At 32.1% G+C, this 22,238-nt stretch overlaps 1 protein-coding gene across 8 annotated transcripts; it reads left to right on the forward strand.

The window, feature by feature from the left end:
- Positions 1–11,889: 11,889 nt before the first annotated feature.
- Positions 11,890–18,863, forward strand: LOC110615989 (agamous-like MADS-box protein AGL30). Of its 8 annotated transcripts, XR_006350827.1 has the most exons (14): positions 11,890–12,104; positions 12,826–13,011; positions 13,939–13,995; positions 14,105–14,123; positions 14,253–14,317; positions 14,410–14,425; positions 14,531–14,592; positions 14,714–14,810; positions 15,242–15,289; positions 15,359–15,486; positions 16,228–16,600; positions 17,349–17,409; positions 17,523–17,642; positions 18,289–18,310. XR_006350827.1 is itself a non-coding variant. In XM_021758277.2 (12 exons), coding segments are annotated over exons 1-12 (1,080 nt in total). In that variant the 5' UTR covers positions 11,890–12,102; the 3' UTR covers positions 16,820–17,334. The 8 variants fall into 8 exon arrangements, 2 of the variants coding, with proteins under 2 accessions (XP_021613969.1, XP_043812931.1); XR_006350828.1 differs by lacking the exon at positions 18,289–18,310 and having other exon boundaries at positions 17,341–17,409; XR_006350823.1 differs by lacking the exon at positions 17,349–17,409 and having other exon boundaries at positions 11,896–12,104; positions 18,289–18,863.
- The last annotated feature ends 3,375 nt before the right edge of the window (positions 18,864–22,238 follow it).

Here is a 22,238-nt window from a genome sequence, read left to right on the forward strand (position 1 = left end):
AGTACAATTTAAAATTTCTCAGATTTATTCAGATACATTTATTAAATCTACAGTGTAATTTTTTAAATGTTTTAAACGTTCAAAACTCGGCAAGAATATTTATGTGAAAGTTTCAATTTCATCCCCTTGTCATAATTCCCTAAATGAATATGGGAATCTCATATGGCTGCATTGAAACAATGCCCTTGCTTCAATGGCATAATCAACATCATTTTGAGGGTACGACAAGTCGTCTGCTTTAAGTTACTTGCCCAGCTTCATGCTTAAGAGAATGGTGATCATTATTCTAAATGTGAATGATTTCCCCGTGCTCCTCCAGGAACCATCCAATTATACAGGAACATCAAGGAAAGGATAGGGGGGGAGGGAGCCTACCAACTGTTGAATTGATCCTCCTTTTTCTTTACACTCATCTTCATCCCTGCTCTAACATTATTGAAACTAAGACTTGACAACACAAGATTCTCTTGTAAGAAAATGGGTTTATGAAACAGAACAAAATTTCAAGGATATCAAGAGAGATGAAAACAAACTTTCATGGATGCCAAGATTGTGGATCGATTTTTTATGCTAGAACAAGACACTCGACAAAGAGTTTTCATGTCTATTGATTGCCCAGAGATTCACAAAACCAACAGCATAAAAAAAAAAAATGAAATAAGAGAATAACAAGGCAGTACTGCATGTTGACAGCAAATTAATAATGCAACGCAAAGGTCCCACTCCCACCAGCAAAAGCCAAGTTGTCCAGTGTAGGGCATTACTGCATTCATTGAACAGACTGTAAAGCAATTCTTACAGCAGATGAATGATCAGCAGTGACCAGTTAATCATTTATGAACCATTCGTCATCTTTGCTACCTATGTGAAGAGATGCAAGAGGAAGAAATTCTGTCAGACAGTACTTTATGTAGTGTAATAAAATATCTACATTTTCCATGTTTCCCATCAGTTATGCATCATGCAAACAGGCTCAAACCTAATCAACTTAATTTCTCTGTATCATATAACTAAATAGTAATTTTTTTCACTGTAATATCATAAAAATAATTTATTATTTATTTTTTTTATAACTATTCATAAATTATTTGTATTCTTATTTTAAACCTATTTACATAAAAATTTAAAACGTCTCGCTATTTTAAATATTTAATCTAAATTTTTAAAAATTAATAAAATTATTCAAAATTATAAATTTTATTACAACCCTATTAAATTTTAAAACTTAAATTCACAGAAATATCTTACTGACATGACAATCTTATATGACTTGCTTTATTATACGTATAAATTAAAATTTTTTACTATTTTATAATTTAATCTAAATATTTAAAAATTAATACAATTTAAATTAAAATCTCTAAATCTATAATTCTCTGCTCTAAATTATCAAAATCCTATTATTTTTCTTTATTTTATCTAATCTAACATTAAAGACTACTATTTTAATTTCTTCCTATTTATCACTATTTTTAATAAAAATTACAATAAATTACGTATATTATTAGTTTCTTCTATTCTAAATACCTTGTCAAATATCTATTGTGATAAATTTTATTATATTAATCATAAAAAATTATTTCCATATTATCAGAAATATAAATAATTATTTTATCAATCTCATAAATTTTATAAAAATTAAAACCCAAAAAATAGGAGACTTAAAAAAAATCCATTGCACCATATGTGCATGAAGAGTAATAATGGATTTAAATTATACTAATTTAGTAGTAATGAAAATAAATTTAGAAAGTTTGAGTTAAATTGTGTCGATTTATAAAAAATTGAATTAAATTATAAAATAGTAAAAAATTTTAATTTTTTTTATATCAATAATTTTTACATTATCAATTTCGCTATTATTTTATTATTAAATATTATATATAAAAAATAATTTATTCTTTATTTTTATACAAAAATTTATAAACTTATTTTTATATAAAAAATATATTTTTAAAAAGTAAATAACAAAAATTAAAAAACTATTTTTAATTTTAAAAAATAAAAAACAAAAATTTTACAGTGTTACCAAATACACTGCACTTTGAACGAAAAATTCATTCTTAATCAATCTACTTTAAAAAAATCAATTAAAATATTAAAAATTTTAGAATTTAAATTGTTATAAAAATTAAATGTGATGATTTAAATTATTATAATTTAACTTTAACAAAGTTTTACTTTTATAAATCTCAAAAAATTATTTTATTAAAAATAAAAATTAATCTCCTTTCTAAAATAAAAATTATAAAAAAATATTTTAATTGATGTTTTTCTACCAGTTTTTTTTATTTAAAATAAAAACTTAAATCATGTATTATTTTTTTAAAAGTTGATCCATATTACTTATAAAATGAATCCTTACAAACTAAGGGTAAGTAATATTTTTTAATAAAACTTTAAGTACCATATCGTAAATTACTGACTTGAAAAGCTTTCTTTCAACTTGATGAATTTACGGTGAGAAAGTAGGAAGCGGTAACAGAAATTTGAGTGATGGGAGTGGGAGGTTGATAAACCTCCAAGGGAGCAGGGGATTTTGTTTTCGTTTTAGGTATTGTTCCATATTTCCTTTTAAAAATTCAAAAAAAAAAAAAAAAATTGAAAATCACATAAGAATCTATGAGCATCAACAACATTTTAAGTGACTCAACCTTCCAAAAATAAAAAGGATTTATCTAATTAAATTAAAATGAATTAACTATGAATCAAAAGTCATATAAATCATTAAAATAATTTTTTAATTTTATGAATTATTTAAATTTAATTAGAATTGATATGATATAATATTCGTTCAAAATATGTCATGAGCTATCATTATAAGGCACGTAAGTCTCACCTATAAGAAGGTGATTTAGGTATTATAATGGCCAATACTTGAAATGACAGAAGATCCGCTCTTTTATGACCAGTCGAACCTTTCATAACATCTAAATTGCCGTTGAAATATATTATATAATAGATCTTTATTATATTTATAATCGCGGGATCTCTTATCCATTAACCAATATTAGTTGGATTTTCAGGAGATTCACTAACTAATTATATCTTCTTATAGTATAAAAGTAAAGTATCTACAGAGTTCATAATGCGCATTCTTACACACTCTTCTTAAACTAAAACAACTTACTTACACTCGCCTTTTCTGATAAGTTACTGATTTGAGTGTTGGAATGGCTGTCTATAGGTGTCAACCATCTCACTTTTTTTCTTTACAGAGTGACAGATAACTTTCAGCTCATTTTAAGTTATATCATTTAATTCCATTGCCGGAATTTTCCCATTGAGTTTTTTTTTATCATTTGAGATAAATCCAACTTAGCATTCTATTTATCTTTTCACTCAAAGTACTTTCCATTTTTATCACTTTGCTCTTAAAATAACTAAAAACTCACGAGTTGTTGCTAAGTCTGCTGCCAACAGGAAAGCTATCATCTCCTCTACTCCTGGCAGTAGATAGAACACTCATTCTATGGTCAATGAGGTGAACCTCAACAATTTGAACAATAAGCAGATGGTACAATACATAAAAAATTTACAAGTGACTCTCAAGCAAAATAAAGTCGGGAGGAGGCCTCATTCATAGCTCCTAGAATAAGGACGAAACTTCCTTTGAGACCCCAAATACTCAAACGGAGGCAATGTACATGTAGTCCAACGAAAATGCCAAAGTTAAGGATAAAGAATCATCAAACGAAGCTCCAAAATACGTTGACTGGAAGTTGGTTCGTGTTGTACAAAGGTACCAAAAGGAGTAAGAGGAAGATTATGTCTTGGACGAAGTCTCACCCCTGTCAAAGAAAATTCTTGCAAAAACTTTTTCCACAAAGTTCAAGCTGCCCAGTTTGGACAAGTACAACGGGATGGTAGATCCCAGGAGCCATTCGGCAATCTTCCAGACTACGACGCAGTTCTATGATGTCAACGATTTCATACTACGTTGAGTCTTTCTCTCCGTCCTTACAGGTTAGGCCCAAAAATGGTACCAATATTTAAGTCCATGTTCTATCCACAATTTTACATAACTTGCCATGTTATTTGAATATAAGTTTGTTACCTGTATACCTTCTAAAAAACTCTCCTCAGAATTATGAAAAATCCGACAAGGAGAAGGTGAGTCTTTAAGGAGTTCTGTCTCATGTTTCAATGCTGAAGAATACAGATTGAAGAATTGAATCACGATATAGCATGTGAGGTATTAAAGAAAGAGACTCGCAACATAAAGTTTATGGATTTGTTAATAAAAAATCCAGCAGCCACTTATCAACAGTTAATGAACAAAGTGCAAAAGTACATTCGATTAGATGATGAAGTCCAGGTGCTAAAAGAGGATAAGAGGACAAATAAAAGTAAGACCCAAAAGTCAGAAAGGCGAGGCTATGAAGAAGGTCGAAAGAAATATCTCATATTACGAGGGAGTGAAGACCAAGGTAAGTATATGAATTTCTTAAATGACTCACGCATACATATTTTGATGTGGATCAAGAAAAATGATAAAGAAGTCAAATGGCCCACCAAGCTTAACCCAGACAAAGTGAGTATGCGGGATAGAACAAAGTTTTGAAGATCATGGGTACACTACAAAAGAATGCAAGCAACTAAAGGACGAGATTGAAAAACTCATTAGAGATGGAACTCTGAGGAGGTTTTCTACAAAAAATAGAGAAGGAAGGAGGTCAGAATTTGAGGTAAGAGCATCGATTAATCCTAATGAAAATGAACTCGTAGGGGTTATTCATGTAATTGTAGGGGGACCAAGTGGCAATAAGGGAACCAAATATCTACAGAAATAGAATGTCACAGATATTCAAACTCCTGAGTCAAATCTCGAGTCTTTAACGTAGAGGATCTAGTCCTTAAATAGTCTGATGTAACAAAGGTGGGATGTCGAGTCTGGTACGTTAGGTGAGAACTGAAAAGAACCATATAAGGTCTCCAGAATTATTCGTCCTGGTGCTTATAAGTTGGTCAAGTTAGATGGCCGAGTCACTTTTCATTCTTGGAGTGTTTTATAATTCAGGAAAATGTTATCAATAAAAATATGATGTATTTTTCAAGTCTTTTGGTATTTAAATCAGAATTACCAGAAATGATGGATTGATAAAAGTGTTGGGACAGTGCCACAAGGCGAGTAATCGCTAGGTGAGCCACAAGGCAAGTAACGACCAGGTGAATCTTTGGGTGTTAATCCTAAAAGACAATGATTAAGGCAATTTATGCCAAGAAATGTCACAAGGCAGGTAACCACCAGGCGAGTCACAAGGCAGGTAACCAACAAACATTATAATTGGATGTTAGTCCTAAAAGACAATGATTAAGATAATTTCAGCCAAAAAATATCACAAGGTGGGTAATTGCCAGGTGAGCCACAAAGGCGGGTAACCGCCAAGCATATAGTCTAGTGTTAGTCCTAAAAGAGAATTATTAAGGTAATTTCTACCAAAAAATGCCACAAGGCGGGTAATCACTAAGCATATGACCGAGTGTTAGTCCCAAAAGACAATGTTTAAGATAATTTTTGCTAAAAAAATACCACAAGGCGGGTAGCCATCAGGTGAGCCTTTGGGTGTTAGTCCCAAAAGACAAGGATTAAGGCAATTTCTATCAAAAAATACTATAAGGCGGGTAATTTCCAAGCGAGTTTTCGGGTATTAATTCCAAAATATAAGGATTAAAGCAATTTCTGCCAAAGAACGCCACAAGACAGGTAACTGCCAAGCAAGCCAAAAGGCGAATAACCGCCAAGCATACAATCGAGTGTTAGTTCCGTTAGGTAAATTTAAAGCATTTTTATGGCCAAGCCATAAGGCGGCTAACCGTCGGACAAATGGCTAGGTTATTAGTCCCGTTAATAAAGTTTCTAAGGCATTCATATTCAAGTCGAGAGATTAATGACCACCAGGTAAAGGTTCAAATGTTAAAATTAGTTTATTAAGCCACGAGGCAGGTTAAAACTCGTTAGGCAAATGTTCGGCTGTTGGCTCCGTTGAAATACATTCAACATATTTATCAGTTACAAAGTTGACGAATGATCTGTCAAACAACTAGATGAAATGTTTATATTATTAGGTCGAGTACCGATTCTAATACTTAGCAAAAATCAAGACAAGATAGATAAAATATTTTTCATTATATAAAATATTTTGCAGAATAGGAGGGACATCGTCAGTCACCTCCTCCCGAGCTTATGTTATATTATCGTTTATAACTATTACATTCTCATTAGAAGCTGAGTCAGAAGGATTATCTTCAGTTGGTCTCTCCTCATCCTGCCCATCCTTGTCCTCACCCTCCTCCTCGGGGAAGATGTTGACAATCCAGGAGAAGTCTTTTGTAGGAAATCGCTTGATAAGCTCCTTCTTCATAGAGTCTTGGCCCTCAACAAACATCTCCCTACCCTGAGCCATCATCTCTTGAAACCCAGCTTCCAATTTAGCCATCCTGTCTATGGTGGCCCGGCTTGCCTAAGCCTGAGACTGCAGTACTTCTTGGACCTACAATTGAAGATCGGCCATTTGTTCCTCGGCAGTCTTGGCTCGAGCCTCAACGGTAGACTTTGCAACATTGGTCTCGTCCAGGTCTGCCTGGAGCTTATCTATGGGTCTCCTTCATCGTGTTCTCTATCTCGGTTATTCGAGCCTTTTGCCTTGAACACTCCTCTTGAAGGAGGTTTTTGTTCATTTTCTAGGCACCAAACTCTCTTCTTAAGGCTTTATTTCGCTCTTTTGCCAAGTACGCACACAGGGTGCTTTCCGTGGCCAAATAGATGATGTTGTCGTATAGCTTGTTTGTCTCAATAGTGCCTAGACAATGGCAGTCACCAGGTCTTAAGGCATTCTTGGCCATGAGGACTGTTATTTTTAGGCTGTTGCATGTGTTTTTAGGCTGTTGCATGTGCTTTTAGGAGAAGTTGGTGGCTGCATGTTTAGAGCAAAATCGGGTTCTGCCTTACTGAAGAACCCAGGTTCGGCCGTCGAACCTACTTGTAGAAGCAGCCTTTTGGTCGCCTAACCTGCCCCCAAAAGTATGACCTTTGGATCCATGAAGGGCTTTAGGCCACTGAATCTGCCTCCAAAAGTCCCATGCCTAGCCTTTTTCTACATATGTTCTTAAATGTTTATAAGGGTTTCTTGGGGGTTATTTTGAGTATCGTAAAAAGTTATGTTTGGTCCCTCATTTAAGTCCATATGTGTAGGATTGAACTTGGAAGACCGAAGAGGCCTGCAGTGATATAACTGCTTCAGTATTAGGCGAGCGTCAGCCAGAGGTGAGTTGAACTGAATTGATTTATTATTTAAAGAAATCAAACCTTTTAAGCATGCTCATGCATCACGAATGTCATGTATATGTATAGGTTGATTGCATTAGAATTCATGAATATGATACATTGCATAATTTATTGTTGTTGTGGATGGATGTTGGATAACCCACTAGCCCTCGAGTATGTTATGATATGTTACGATAGATATGGGTTGCCCATTCTACGCCCTTGATACTATGTAAGGGAAAGACCAGGGCTGCCCATTTTACGCCTCTAGCACTATGGACATATTATGTTATGTTTAAGAGGAAGTCCTGAGGAGCACCCGTCAAGGGCCAGGCACTATTGGAATTGGTAGAGGGTTACTAGTGACAAGTCCATCTTGATGTGAATTGTTTGTGTTGTGATGCATTCATTCCAACATACGTTTTATTAAACTATCTTTTTATGTTTTGCTCACTAGGCTCTTATAACTTATCCCCTTTCCCCTAACCCCAGGTTTGCAGGATCAGGGTTAGCTCGGAAAGTCGGCTGAGTTGCTGGTATAGTCTATTGTAATAGTACAGTTGTGGACATGTATTGTTTTATGGATTATAATTGTGCTTTGCCCTAGTGTTTGTCCTTGTAATCCCTTTTTCATGATCTTTGTATGTAAAAATTTTAAATATGAGTTTATGTTTGAATCGAACTTGAGGCATATTATGTTGACTATACTAGAGCATTTGATGAGAGCTCTAGTATGAGTTTTATGATTTCAGTTATGATGCATGCACAGGTCAAGCCTTGGTTCATGTAATGTTTATGTTTTTTGTTAAATCATGTGATTATGTATGAGATTTTATCAAGTGTAACAAGATGTATAGTAGGCTTGCTACGAGCTCCGGCGACCTTAAGTCGATCTGAACCCTAGTGTCGGTAGCAGTCCAGTTCCCGAGTTGTTACAGAGATTATCTTCTGAAGGAAGTCCAAAGCCTCCGCTTTATCCCTGCACGGTTGGATCCCATCCTTTCGAAACTTCACATAAACATTTCAGTCGGTCTGTAGTTGTCCAAAACCCCCAAACACCCTGTGGTAAAGGATGAAAAATTTATTTTTTTTCAACACTTCAGGAAAGAGGGGATCCGGTCAAAAAGGATCTGATGCTTCTTCTCGCTGAAGAACCAAAATTCTTCATTTTTCTAGGTATCCAACTGGTAGAACTGGGAGAAGAGGGTCATGCTCGACTCAATATTGTTATTGAAGCAAATAAAGCAGAAGGCCACCAAAATTCTCCACCTATTAGGGTGCAGTTGGACGACTGATAGTTTGTGAAATCTGAGGATTTCAATAAAGAACAGGTCTATTGAGAACTGAAGACCCACCTTTAATTGTTCCTCATACACCATGATGGTATCTTCAGCAGGTATCTGGTCATCTACGCGAACATTTGGATTAGGAGTGTAAATTCGAAAGATCTCACAGGAAATCTGGTAGTGGTCATAAAGATGGTCTACGTCCCTTTCAATAAGTACGAATGAAATATCATTCACCAGCAGAGTGTCATTGTCATGGACCATCCTCAGTAGAACTATGAGAGCCGGAGCACGGGTGGGGCTGTCTGAGGAAGAGCCAAAGGTTGAGCTACCATCAGAAAAAGAAGACAAAGAGGACCTCTTCATCTTTAAGGCATGAGAGATGGCAGAAGAAAGAATTACCTTTAGAAATGCACAAGAGATGACCAAGTGATAGAATCTTTTTAGAGCAGCAGAAAGTAATAGAGAGCAAAAATGGTAACCATAAAAGAAAGGAAGATTTAATATTATTGTTTCGATGGCTGGTCTAAATGCAGTTCGAGAAGCAAGACAAAGCGACATTCATAACTAGTACAGATAAAGAGATGTGAGTGTAGAGAACCAATTCGTGCATGCACGTATCCAAGACCATGAAAACAGTTGTAATCTTCGAATCTGAAGAGTCAAAAACCGAGGGGGGACTTTTGATATGACACAATAGTCGCCTAAAATATACCATGAGTTTTTACTATACGACAGAATCATGTAGTAAGGCCTTAGTCATGACACTCGATCACAGAAGTCTCACCCATAAAAAAGGAGACCAGGATATCATAATAGTCAATACTCGGAATACGAAAGACTCGCCCTCTTATGACTGGTCGAATTTTTCATGACATCTAAGTTACTGCTAAAGGATATTATACAACATATCCTCATTACACTTATAATTGGGGAATCTCTTATCCACTAGCCGATATTAGTAGGATTTTTAGGAAATTCATTAGCTAACTTCATCTTCTTACATTATAAAAGCAAAGCATACAGAGTTTAAGGTATGTATTTTTACACACTCTTAAATTAAAACAACTTATTTACACTCGCCCCTTCTAATAAATTATTAATTTAAGTATCATAATGGCTGTTTATAAACGCCAACTACCTCACTTTCTTTTTTTTTTTTTTAAGTAATAGATTGTTTTCAACTCATTTTTTACTACATCAAAAATTAATTTTTTGTTATCTTTAGTTATTAATTCTCTTGTATGGTTCATAACAATGTAATAGAATTTGTTTATTTATTTATTTAACTCTTACTAAACTTTAAATTATGAGTTAAAGCTAATTATTAATACTTAAAAAAATGACACACCACATACAAAATAGACGCAAAGAGATACTTGTAATTAAAAAAAAAAAAGAAAAGAAACATTCGATGATAGCTAAATCTCAGAAGTTAGCCCCTGTGAAGTCCATTGATACATACAACAAGGCTATACATACTTATATGCTAGAAATTATAGAATACTTATGTAGTACCAACTAGAATTTTCTAATTGATAACAATCCATACATATTTTTTGATATGTATATTAAAAAAAATAAAAAAATAATTTCGTATTTATTTTATTTTATCTTTTTTTTTTAATTTCATTTTTACTCTACATGTTATAATATCATTATCTTACCATATATTACCGTTCCACTCTAAAATTGCTCCCTGCTAAAGGGTTTACATTACAGCTTGAAAATAAAGTATAAGTAATTTTCATATCCAACTCCTTAAATGAGAAAAACCCATAATTCAATCTCCACAGCCACTCAAATTTCAGAAATTGGATCACTCAAATGATAGCTAGCAAATAGCAAGTAGTAGGGGACCGTCCCCTCCCTTTTTGTCCGAAGTCATGTGCCATGTCTTCACAGACACAAACAACTGCACATTGTAGGCACAACATCACACAACTTGGATCTTCATTTATGCTCTATGTTCTGCAAAAACCATGAACAAATATCACAACTGGGCCTAATTGGGACATGTCTATTTTTCCCTTACCACTACCCATGTTCTAGCTTAACCATTGTCATTTTCTTTCATTTTTCACCATTTTCTTCTGAAATTTGAGGAAAGAAAAAGAAAGGTTTTGAAATACAATCATTATTATTTGCTTTCTCAATGAAAGTGATATTTATATGATTCTTTTTTAACGTGGGTTCTTTATTGCAGCCACAAGAGGTTGGGAAACAAGTGGGCAAAAATTTTAATTTGAAAAAAAAATTCCAAAATTTCTAAACCTAATATTAAAGACTAAGGATTAGGATAGACAAGCAAAAGAAGAGTACAAACACCCTCAACCATCTTCAATATTGATGTATATGCAACCAAAATAGCAGCTGATGAGAAGAACAAAGCTAAGGTACTCTAAGAGGACAGTGAAATTGAAAATTCAACCTAGTCAAAAAAATTCAGTAGCCAGTGTAAAATAGAAAAAATAATAGACATGATCTTCCATGCATGTACTACAATATTATGGTGGTAATAAAACTAAGGCATGTGAGTTCCATGGGAAAGGAATGGAAGCTTTATTACAGAGCAGAAGAAGGACAACACACGTAGAAATAGAAGGCTAAGGCTGCATGTGAAACAGCTCGCCAACTTTCAAAGCAATAAAAGCAATGTGTAATGAACACAACAGCAACCTAACTCCATTAACACAATTGGGCATTGTTGGGTTGCTTTTTTTTCTGTTTAGTGCTTCTTCTTCACCTGTGAATGACCTTGTCTTCCATTGGAGCTTTTAATTCTTGACTGGGACATTATCCTATTGCGATGTAAAGCTGGATCCAATTCCCTTCACTCTTCATTATCCTCTCTCTCTCGTCAGGCTCGCGTAGATTTTAATGTAATGTTTTCTTTAAGAAGAAAAATTATTAAACGTATTAAATTTCATAAAAATACGTACAGTATCAAATCATGAATCACACAATCACGAAAATTATCAACCTTTATTTTAAAAAAATATAGGTGTTTTAAAATTTTAATTGAATTAAATATCAAAAAATATAATTTATTATTATTTATTTTATTAAATCCAAATACCTAGATCTTTCCCTCATACTAAATAATCGAGCATGTTGGAAATATCCTCGCCATTGAACAATAGCTTTGCATACTGAACTATATTTGAAATAGAAGAATTTAATTATTTTTAATTTAATTTTTTTATTTTAAAATGAGTTAAAATCTTATATAATTTTATAGGATTTCATTTTTTTTTCTGTAAAATAAATCATGAAAATAAGAAAAAATATATATATAAACTCCCAAATAACAGGAGAAATAAGAACTCTTTGGAAAAAAAAGCTAATCTAACAAAAATTTTAAATTACTATCCATTTGCCAACTTTTATTCAGCTTAGTAAACAATTATAAAGGCGTAAAATTGAATGAATTTGGTATAATGGGTTTGGTTGGTTTTGGCTTTTGGGGAAACTTCTGACGATCCCTATTCTCAAGCTCCCTTCCATGACCGATTTTGCCGCTCACCCGGTCGTGTCTTGCAACCCTATATGTAAGCTCACACCTCTCTCTCTCTCTTCCCCCCTCTCTTTCTCTCTCTCTACCCTTTAGGTGGTTCTGTTATGTTATGTTCTGTTCTCTCTCTTGCTCCATGATCGACCTGTCCCACATTCAAGACCTTTTAATTATGCACTGTCAACTCGTCGTTTAATTTGCTCATTTGGGTAAATTTTTTTTGAAGCTTTTCCTTTCCTTTTTTTTTTTTTTCTCCCTTAGGATTCTATTTCTTACTGGGTAGATAGTTTCCTTTTTTTAAAGGAAAGGAAAGAAAAGTCTGAATCCTAAATTGGGTAGTCTTTAATCGTTTGGTTATGTCTTTTTTTCGAATATATTCATATGTTTAGTGTATTTTAGCTTGTTTTATATTCATTTGTCCTGGTTTTACACATAATTTCTCCTTTATTTCAACAAGTTTATGATTTCTGGCTGATTCTCATTATACATTTGATGTTGATGCTGGATTTGGGGCATCGCCTATTACAATTTGAGATGTCGTTTCAAATTTTTTGTTCCTGATTTGCAAATTAAGTACTGTTCTTATGCTGATTCAAGTCGATGCAGCGGATGGTTGTAATATTCGTTTGATCCTGATTTGCAAACTAACTGTGTTCATATGCTGGTTTTATATCATTAATTAGGATTTGAAAAATGTATTGTTATGTACATTTTGAGACGGTTTCAGGATTGTGAAAATATTGATGTTAAATATGCAGGATGGGTAGGGTTAAGCTAAAGATCAAGAAATTGGAGAACATAAATGGCCGTCAAGCGACCTATGGAAAAAGGAAACATGGCATCATGAAGAAGGCAAAGGAGTTGTCTATTCTATGTGACATAGATATTATCCTTCTTATGTTCTCACCAACTGGCAAGCCCTCAATATGCAAAGGAAAAAGGAGGTACTCTCATTGGTGCTCTTCTGAGTTAGGGATTTATAGCTTATGAACTATAAACTCACCTATAAGACATTTTCTTGTTCTACTGAACTATTACATCTTATAAGCATAAATAAAACTTAACGTCACTGTACTTGAACTGAGCGGGTTTTAAGTATCCATTCTTTAGCTGCTACGAAGTTATGAAATAGAGTAAAAGTATTGGTGATGATAGTGAATAACTTAGGTGTTTGATTTGTTGTAGTGCACATGCACACCAGATCCATTTCTGTCCTTGTTATATGAATTAGCATGGGGAAAATACTTTAAAGGTCCTCAGGTGTTCACAATGTAATTTTTACTTATTATTTTCTTCATCATTGTCACCATGTAGGCGTTGTTAGCATATATATTGAAACAGTTGTGAAAGTAGAAAAAGAACAAAAAGAGAAAAGGATTATGGGAGAATTTTTAGAACTTGATTATTTCCCTCAAGCTAATTAAGGTATTTAAATTATTTATAAGAATGCAAAGTAGGAAGAATAGTTATAGCCTTGATAATAGTATGAGATATTAGCACCTAATTATGCAAACAATCACTGCAAATGTAGTCTACTTATGGCAAGAATCTCAACATAGATGTTGACTGCTTTTGAATGGTCAAAGCATTAAAAGTTTCTTGTGGTTTGATCCACTTTCATTACAGTCAAATGTTTTGGCTTTTAGAAAGTAGAAACCATACCTGTGCTCAAATCCATTATTAGCAAAGAAGATCCTGACACCCTAACACTCTCAGTAGCTGCTAATGTGGTGTTATATTTCTGCTCACCACATTAGCAGCCATGAACGGTGTTAGGGTGTTTATACCTTCTTTGCTAACAAATTAATCATAGAGTACTGATTTGTGCTTTCCTCTTTTCAAATCCTTCTTCTTTTTGGTGATGTGAGCAGCATTGAAGAAGTCATTGCAAAATTTGCTCAGTTAACGCCTCAGGAAAGGGCAAAAAGGTAAAAATGAAGTTATGTCACTTCCTTTTATTTTCCTTTTAAATTTTCTTGCATCTGCATTGATTTTGTGGAATTGAAAGTTTTTTTTTCCTTCTTTTGTTTGGAACAGGAAGTTAGAAGGCCTTGAAGTAAGTCCTTTCTTATAAACCTTTCCCCACTAATTTCTTCACTTTCTTTTGTATTACCACTGGGTGCCTTTGTTGCACTTTTTCTTCTCATTGCTAACATGACTTCTTGTTTTCTTTCTGAGAGTAAAGGCGCTGAAGAAAACTTTTAAGAAGTTGGACCATGATGTCAACATACCTGAATTTCTGGGGTCTAGGTATGTGCTATGATAACACAATACATTGTTGTATATCTTCTTAGGTTGACCATATACTAAAACACTTTTGTGCTCCGTTCTTTTTGTTTCAGTTCTCAAACTATAGAGGTATGCTCTCGAACAATAGTTCCAATGCTATTCTGATCTCTTAAGGTAATTGTTCTTTTATTCTTAAGCTTGTGACATTTTACATGTTTGAAATTGCATAATCAGGACCTGTCAAACCAATCAAGGTTACTGCAGAATCAACTTTCTGAAGTGCACAAGAGATTGAGGTGAACACTTGGAAATCTTTGACTCTAGATTTTTGTTTCATAAATTTTTACGGTGATTTAAAGTATAGGCATAATTGGTTGCCACCCATACTAATTTTAAAATACTCTGGAATTTCTCTAGCTATTGGAGTAATCCAAATAAGATTAACAACATAGAACATCTGGGTCAATTGGAAAATTCACTCAGGGAATCACTTAATCAACTTCGAGCTCATAAGGTATGTCTACTGTTCTTGTTTTAGGCATCCTTTAGAGAGATTTCATTTATTCTTCTTGGACTGAATGTGGATGAAATTGCAATATTCCCTTGAACCTACATGTTAGAAATCCATGAATCTAAGCATCCACAATATTTTCAAGTTTCCTGCTACACTTGTCTTGTTTCAAAGTAACATTTTTCTCTTTTTGAATGAAAAAGAGGAGACCAAGGAGCAGGAAGATGATTTGGTAACTTAGTCACTTGCTAACTAAATTGGACAGTTCTTATGTGCAAGGATAAACTTGTATTGACATAAATGAAAAAAGGATGTTCATTGCTGCAATTTTTTCATGATTAAGAGTAAAATTAAATGACTTCAAATTCTTAACTTTAGGCTTCAACTTATAATATTTCTTCTTCATCACTAACAGTTTTGACTTCTCTTGCCAGGATTATTTAGGAAAACAGCAATTTATGTCGCTGGAATGCAATAATCAGGTAAGTAGTAGCTTAATGCTTTCCTCAACGTTCATAAGAAGATAGCATCTAAACTAACATTACTTGCAGTTCCAAAATGGGATGCATGTGCCTTTCAGAATTGGCACTGATCAGCAGCTCCCACCTATGCCATGGATTCCGAATAATGACAGTCAACAGATTGTATTACCAGAGGATCCAAATCTACTTCCCCATAGGTGAGTGGGCCTCCTATAGGAAGCTTCTGATTCCAATTCTCCATATTTATCCTCCTGGCAGCCCAGAGACTTGCTCTTGCAAACCTGCGTATGACATGACAACACTAATCTTATAATGAAGCATGCACAGTATAATTGTGGAGACACACAGATACATTGGAGCGGAACTAAGTTATAACTAAGTTATCTTTTGCTTGCTGCTCTATTGAATTTTATTTTCCCCCCGACTCCACTTAAAGCCTGACCTATGGACCAGGACACTGCCAAACTTTTCCCCATTAGATTATACTGAGAGTCTTATTTTTGGCTTGTTATTATACAAAGAGTTGGTTATATGCTTTTTATCATAATAAACACTTAACTATGAAGTGAAAGGAAAAGTAAAAACAGAAAGAAAAAAAAAAACTGAACCTGTTTTTTTAGTGTATTATAAATTTGATTGTTTGGTGATATGTTAGTCTCTGTGCCTAATATGTAATTGGAGATGGTATTTAAAATAAGTATATAATTATTTTTGTCAGTCTACTTTTTTATGAGATTATAATTGACTTTTTCTAAAAAAATTCAACTTAAAGAAGTTATAAATAAAAATTATCTGGTAGGTGACATTTGTTCAAACATTACATGATCATATTTATAAGTACATATTTTATATTTAAGTTAAATGAAAAGAATTCTTAGCTTTATTACTGCACAAACATATGGACAGAGAGCAATGAAACTCAACTTTTCTTTCTTTAGGGATGTCGAGTGTTCTGCAAGTTCCTCGTTTGGTAGTTATTCTGGTTACTTTGGCACTGGAAAAAGTTCAGAGATATCTAATTCTAGTCAGGAAAATGGTGTGAACGGTCTTTTTAATGAATTAAATGGAACTGCATCACTGAGGCTGCAATTGGCTGGGCAGTATCCTTACTTGCCAAACAATCTGAATTTGCTGAATGATGCAAAATTCCAACCTGCATCAGAAATGAACATACAAGAAAGCCCTGTGGATTTTCATGTTAATGGAAGTTTTGAAGCTCCCAAACCTGGATATGACACTAACCCTGGTAGTTGGGCTTCTTCATCAGGACCATGTGCTGTTACCATGTTTGACGAGCGTTTCTATTCCCGGGTGAGTTAACCTTAGTTTTCTCTGGCTTCTAAGTAAGTTGTTTTGGTTTTTTTGCACAGTTTTCATTGCTGTCAAATCCTGAACTAGCTTTATTATTGTGCTATATCCATATCACAATTTCATATAAGCAAGTTAATTTTTTGGGATCTCCAAACAGGCTCTTAGTTAATAGTCAAGAAAAATTTACTGCAGGAATTTAATATGTCCAACTTTGCATGATTTCCTCAGATGCGCTAAAGGATATGTGAGCTTTTTTTGTCCTTGTGATATATTAAAGAAATCTATGTATAATAAAAGCTTCAATTAACAACCAACTGCCTTTCCTGCAATATAACTTATGCCTTGCAGAGCAAATATGCAAACAGCCATCCTTGGCTATTGATACAACCATGAAGCAAAGAATGAAGAATTTTTTATTTCTTTTGTTTTCTTTTATTAGGCCGTTTTTCCAATAATAAGGTAGAGCTTCTTTCCGGTAGAAACTCTTATCAAGCAATAAAAAAACTGACTCAACTAGAGGAGTGCATAAATGATGTTGAAGAGTTTATCTAATATCTAGCAGCAACACATAATTCACTTGTGATAACAAGAATATTATGAATACTTATTTGTACAGGGGGAGGGCATGAGATGGTTTGTTAATGTCCAGATATAGTAGAACAATTCAACTTTTATTTATCTAAAGTAAAAAATTGTAATAATATATTTTTCTATAAACCAATTGCAACTCACAATTGTAGTTCCAAAGGCTTTCATAAAATTTCAGTGGGAAAAGCTTGTGTACTGATAGAGATGATGGCTATGCAGATGTACGTAGTTAATTTGTTTTTTTTTTTAATTATAAAATTTCAAGTAAATATGTAAGAAGTAGAGATGGTTTCTCATTCCAATAATTTGATGCATGTTTAAAAATTATTTTCAGAAAGATCATTTGTATGGGAGCAACAATGAGGAATTTTTCAGAATTTCCTGAGTGGGAGCTTCGTTTGGGCTCATGGGAAGTGTGATTGTCTCGCGAACTAGGTTGTCACACTATCTTGAGGTGAGTTTCATTTGTTCTAAATGGTTGCCTAACAGAGATGTAATAAAATCATATTTTTCTGTGTAAATAACCCAAGTGATGTTATATTGGATGATGATGATTATTATTATATGCTTTGCATACAACTACAAGATTTGTGCTTATTTGGCATCAACTTGCTCAGATGCTTCAAAATTTCACATCAGTCTGTCAAGGGTCTAAAGATCATTTGTCATGTTTAGTAATACTACAGTAGATGTAGTATCATGATTTCTCAGTTCCCTAACTATTCTGTGTCATGCACTTCTTGGATGTGCACGTTTTGATTTCCAGTTTGAGATGGCACATATTTTTACTTGTTTAGCACATTTATTTTCTCTTCATTTCATTTTCATCCTTTATTTGTTACTTCAAGTACTGAATTGCCTCTAGGTGAATAAAAGTGGAAAATCCTGGATGACAGTGGCAACACTGCAACACGGCATTGTTTCACCCATATATGTTCATTCTTTTTTACACTAGAAAGCGACTTATTTTTAATCTCTAGTGCAGGATTATTATGGTCCTATTATAATTGAGTTTATCTCACAATAAAAAAATCATGAATTCAGTCTATATTAGAAGTGAACCTTTTCTAATCTAATGCCCACATAATTGTTTCTTACAGCAACCAAACTGAGCGTCATGGATGATCTTAATGTTCAGCAACTGATGAAGTTGCTGGAGAGCTTGGCCACATTTATGTGAACTTACATATCCCTCCCAAACGAAGCTGCTGAATTTGCAGTGGGTTTCCAGCCATGCAAATATGAGGAGCAGGCAATGAGATACATATATATGTTTGCCATCATGATAAAAGCATAGAGAATGCCCTGATGTTGATTACCTGTTAAAAAGCCAATGGTGCCTAAATTGAGGCCATCACTTATGTGATACTATAGTTTCTTCTGTATACAAACTATATAAATATTAGGATTTTGCCAAGTTATTTTCTTTTGTTTTTTTTTTTTTAAATTTTTTAAATTTTTTTATTTTTGACAAGGTCACACATATGGCAGCCAGACTACTGCCTCCTTGTCCTCCCTAAGTGTGTCCTGAGATGTAAATTATAAACCATATATAGCAATAATAATATAGAAAGTGTTGTAAGTCAAAAACCACATTTATGAATTATTATTATTATTAGTATATCTGTAAGCACAGTTCTGGTTTTGGTTTGCTGCTTATGAATTTTTCTTTCCTTTTCTTTTCTTTTCTTTTCTGTGGTGAGTATTTTAAGTTATTTTTTCTACATTTTGAACGACTCCTTTCGCCTTAGGCTAGCATCTTTTATTAGGATTTCTGTCGGCGGCATGTTAGTAACTTCAGGAATTCAAGGGAATAATGAAAGTTAATGTATTTATTACATTTAGAGGTTGTTTGATTTAGCCGTTACTGATATTGGTTTGGGTAAATTATATCTAACTGTTACGGTTTACTAAATATTTGGTAAATTATATTTAATTGTTATAGTTTGCTAAATATTTGGTAAATTATATCTAACTGTTATAGTTGATATCTAAAATGATGAATAAAGATAAATACTAAATGTCTTTTTTCCTTTTTGGATTTTCCTAGAAAAGATTACGATGAGGGAGGAAGAAGAGGCACAGGACACTGCGCAATGATCCTAAGTGATAACAACTTGTTTGAGAATGAGGAAACTTTTAGGCAATCTTATTATGTCATCTTAGAATTCTTGGCTTTCAACTTGTTAGAGATAGATAGCTCTTTTGGTTTGTGTGACAAAGAAACTAACACAGCATTTACCGACAGCCTCTATCTGCTAAGGACTTGGTGACCTGATAAGACTTGAATTACAAAATACGACAGCTTTAGCTTCCTCTTCCTCTTCCTGCCACTTTTCCAGAAGTAATTTGACTAAACGAGAGAAGTAACTTATTTTCTTTCATCAAGAAAAAAATATTTTTAATTTCTCAGAAAATTAAGTAAAAATGAAAATCAAATAAATACAATTTTAGTATTTTTTGAGAATTTAAAGTTTTTTAACTGAGTTATCCAATTAAATAAATTTTAAAATAATTAAAAATAAATGAAAAAATTATAGACGGAAAGAGTAATTTTGATAACATATTTATAATTTGATAGAGTTTTAAATATTTTTTAAAAGTTAAATTTTTAAATATATTTAAACATTAAGATGAGGTAAAGTGGCCACTTTTACTCTGCTTTTAAAAAAAAAAATTCTAAATCCTCATTCGAGCATTTTTTTTTTCTAATTTTTATTTTGAATAGGGAAAAAACGAAAAATTAACTGAAATAGAACTTTTCCCAAGTTTTGTTGTGTGGCCATGTACTCAACTTCTCTTACAATTAAACTCTGTCATCAACTTATCCCGTTACGGAATTCTTTTTTTTTTTTTTTAACTACCTTTCTTTTTCTGTGATTTTACTTTTGCAGAAAAATTAAAAAATATATTTTTTCATTTTATAATTTTTATTTATTTTTTTATTTTAATTATTCTAAAATTATTATATTTTTTACACTATAATAATAATTATTATAATTTTATTTTCAATAAATCTCTTAAAATATTTTTTATATTTAATAAAATTTAATATTTTTAATATGAGTATAATTAAAATATTAATAAAAATATTATTTTTTTAATATGTATAAAAAAGTAAAATGAATAAAAATTATAAGATAAAATAATCATTTTAGTTAGAAGAAAAAAATTTCACTCCCCCATAATTTTTATTCATTTTTATTTTTTAAATATCATAAAATTATTGTCTATTTTTTTTAACTATAATATATAAATTAGCTATTATAATTCTATTTTATTTTATTTTATTTTCAATAAACTTCTTAAAATATTTTTTAATATTTAATAAAACAATATATTTAAGATGAGTGCAATTAAAAATTAATAAAAAAAGTTATATTTATGAAAATGAGACATTAAGTTTTATTAAAGTAATAAAATCATTACTAATAATATATAGTTAAATTAAATATGAATAAATGGTTTGTATTCTCATTTAAAAAAAAACTATGAGATATTGCGTTGAAAATAAAATAAAATTAAATAGACTTATAATAATTAATTTATATATTAATAATAATATAAAAAGAGAAATGAAAAATATTTTAGGTTAATTAAAAATGAAAAGATAAATAAAAATTATGCATTGTAAAGTGAGTATTTAATGTTTCTAATGATGAAATTTTAATCAAAATTTTATACTATTTTCTCTTGTATTTTTAGCAATCCAGACTATTTATATTTATAACTTTAACTATTCATACTCTTTAATTTCTTTAATTAAAACTAAAATAAGTTAAGTAATATCTTTTTATAAAGACTTTAAATTATATAAAAATAAAAATAATTTAACTAAGTTTAAAAATAATAATGATTAAACAGTTAATTTTAATAAATATAAGTAATTAATGGTAATTTTTCCTATCAAAATTTGTATTTCTGGTCGTTAGTGTCGTGGAATTTCGAGATTATTGTAATACTATGAAAAATTTTATAAATAATATATATATATATATATTAGATAATATAAATAAAATTATATTAATAAAATATAAATTATTAAAATAATTATACATAGATCGATATATGTATACATGTAATTATAATTGTTATTAATAATTATATATATATATGTAAATAATAATATAAAATTATTATATATTTTAGTCACTAATTGATTATTAAATATTGGGTAAACTATAATTTAGTCCCTCTGGTTTAGTGAAATGCAACCTTTCGTCCCTCTGTTTTAAAAAACCTTCAATTTAGTCACTGTGATTTTTAAAAACTATGCCATTAGTCCCTCCCGTTAGATTTTCAGTTAAATCACCGTTAATTTTAGTTAAAAAGACTAAAATACCCATTCTCTCTTCTTCCTCTTCTTCTTCTCCTTCCCGATCTCCTTCTTCTTCTTCTTCTTCTCCTTTCCGATCTTCTTCTTCTCTTTTCCGATCTCCTTCTTCTTCTTCCTCTTCTTCTTCTTCTCCTTCCCGATCTCCTTCTTCTGCTTCTTCTTCTTCTCTTTTCCGATCTTTTTCTTCTTCTTCTTCTCCTTCCCGATCTCCTTCTTCTTCTTCCTCCTCTTCTTCTTCTTCTTTTCCTTCCCGATCTCCTTCTTCTGCTTCCCATCAGAAGAAAGAAAAGAAAAGAAAATGAAGAAATTATTGGGTTTGAAGCTTCAATTTCTGCCTAATTTGTTAGGAACTGATAATTTTAAATAAAGGATAAAAGAGAAAAAGGTTTAACATGTAATTAAAAAGGGCATGATATTTCACCATTGTGTCCTCTTGATTGTCCATTGGGATGCAGTATCCAGCTGACTGAAGGATTAGTGTTAAAGAAATCATACTCATGATCATCAATGTCCCTTTTACCTTTAGTTGTCTTAGCCGCCGCCACAGGAGTCACTCGCAAGCTTTTCCCATTTCTACTTGAGATTTCTTGTTGGTTTTGTTTCTGCTATGAAATTCCTGATTAAGAAATGTAAATAATTTTGGACCTTTTCTTAATTTTTTTGAGTTCTAATGGGAAAAGCTTCCTTTTGCATCAACTTTTTTTAATGGGTTGT

This window comes from Manihot esculenta, chromosome 5 (assembly GCF_001659605.2).
Source record: "Manihot esculenta cultivar AM560-2 chromosome 5, M.esculenta_v8, whole genome shotgun sequence".
NCBI lineage: Eukaryota > Viridiplantae > Streptophyta > Magnoliopsida > Malpighiales > Euphorbiaceae > Manihot > Manihot esculenta.

What these genes read in the sequence shown, in the direction of transcription:
- LOC110615989 (XM_021758277.2), top strand. An exon ending in ATCAACTTCGAGCTCATAAG is followed by an intron (nt 14,811 to 15,241) that starts GTATGTCTACTG and finishes TTCTCTTGCCAG; the next exon opens with GATTATTTAGGAAAACAGCA. An exon ending in CCAAATCTACTTCCCCATAG is followed by an intron (nt 15,487 to 16,227) that starts GTGAGTGGGCCT and finishes TTCTTTCTTTAG; the next exon opens with GGATGTCGAGTGTTCTGCAA.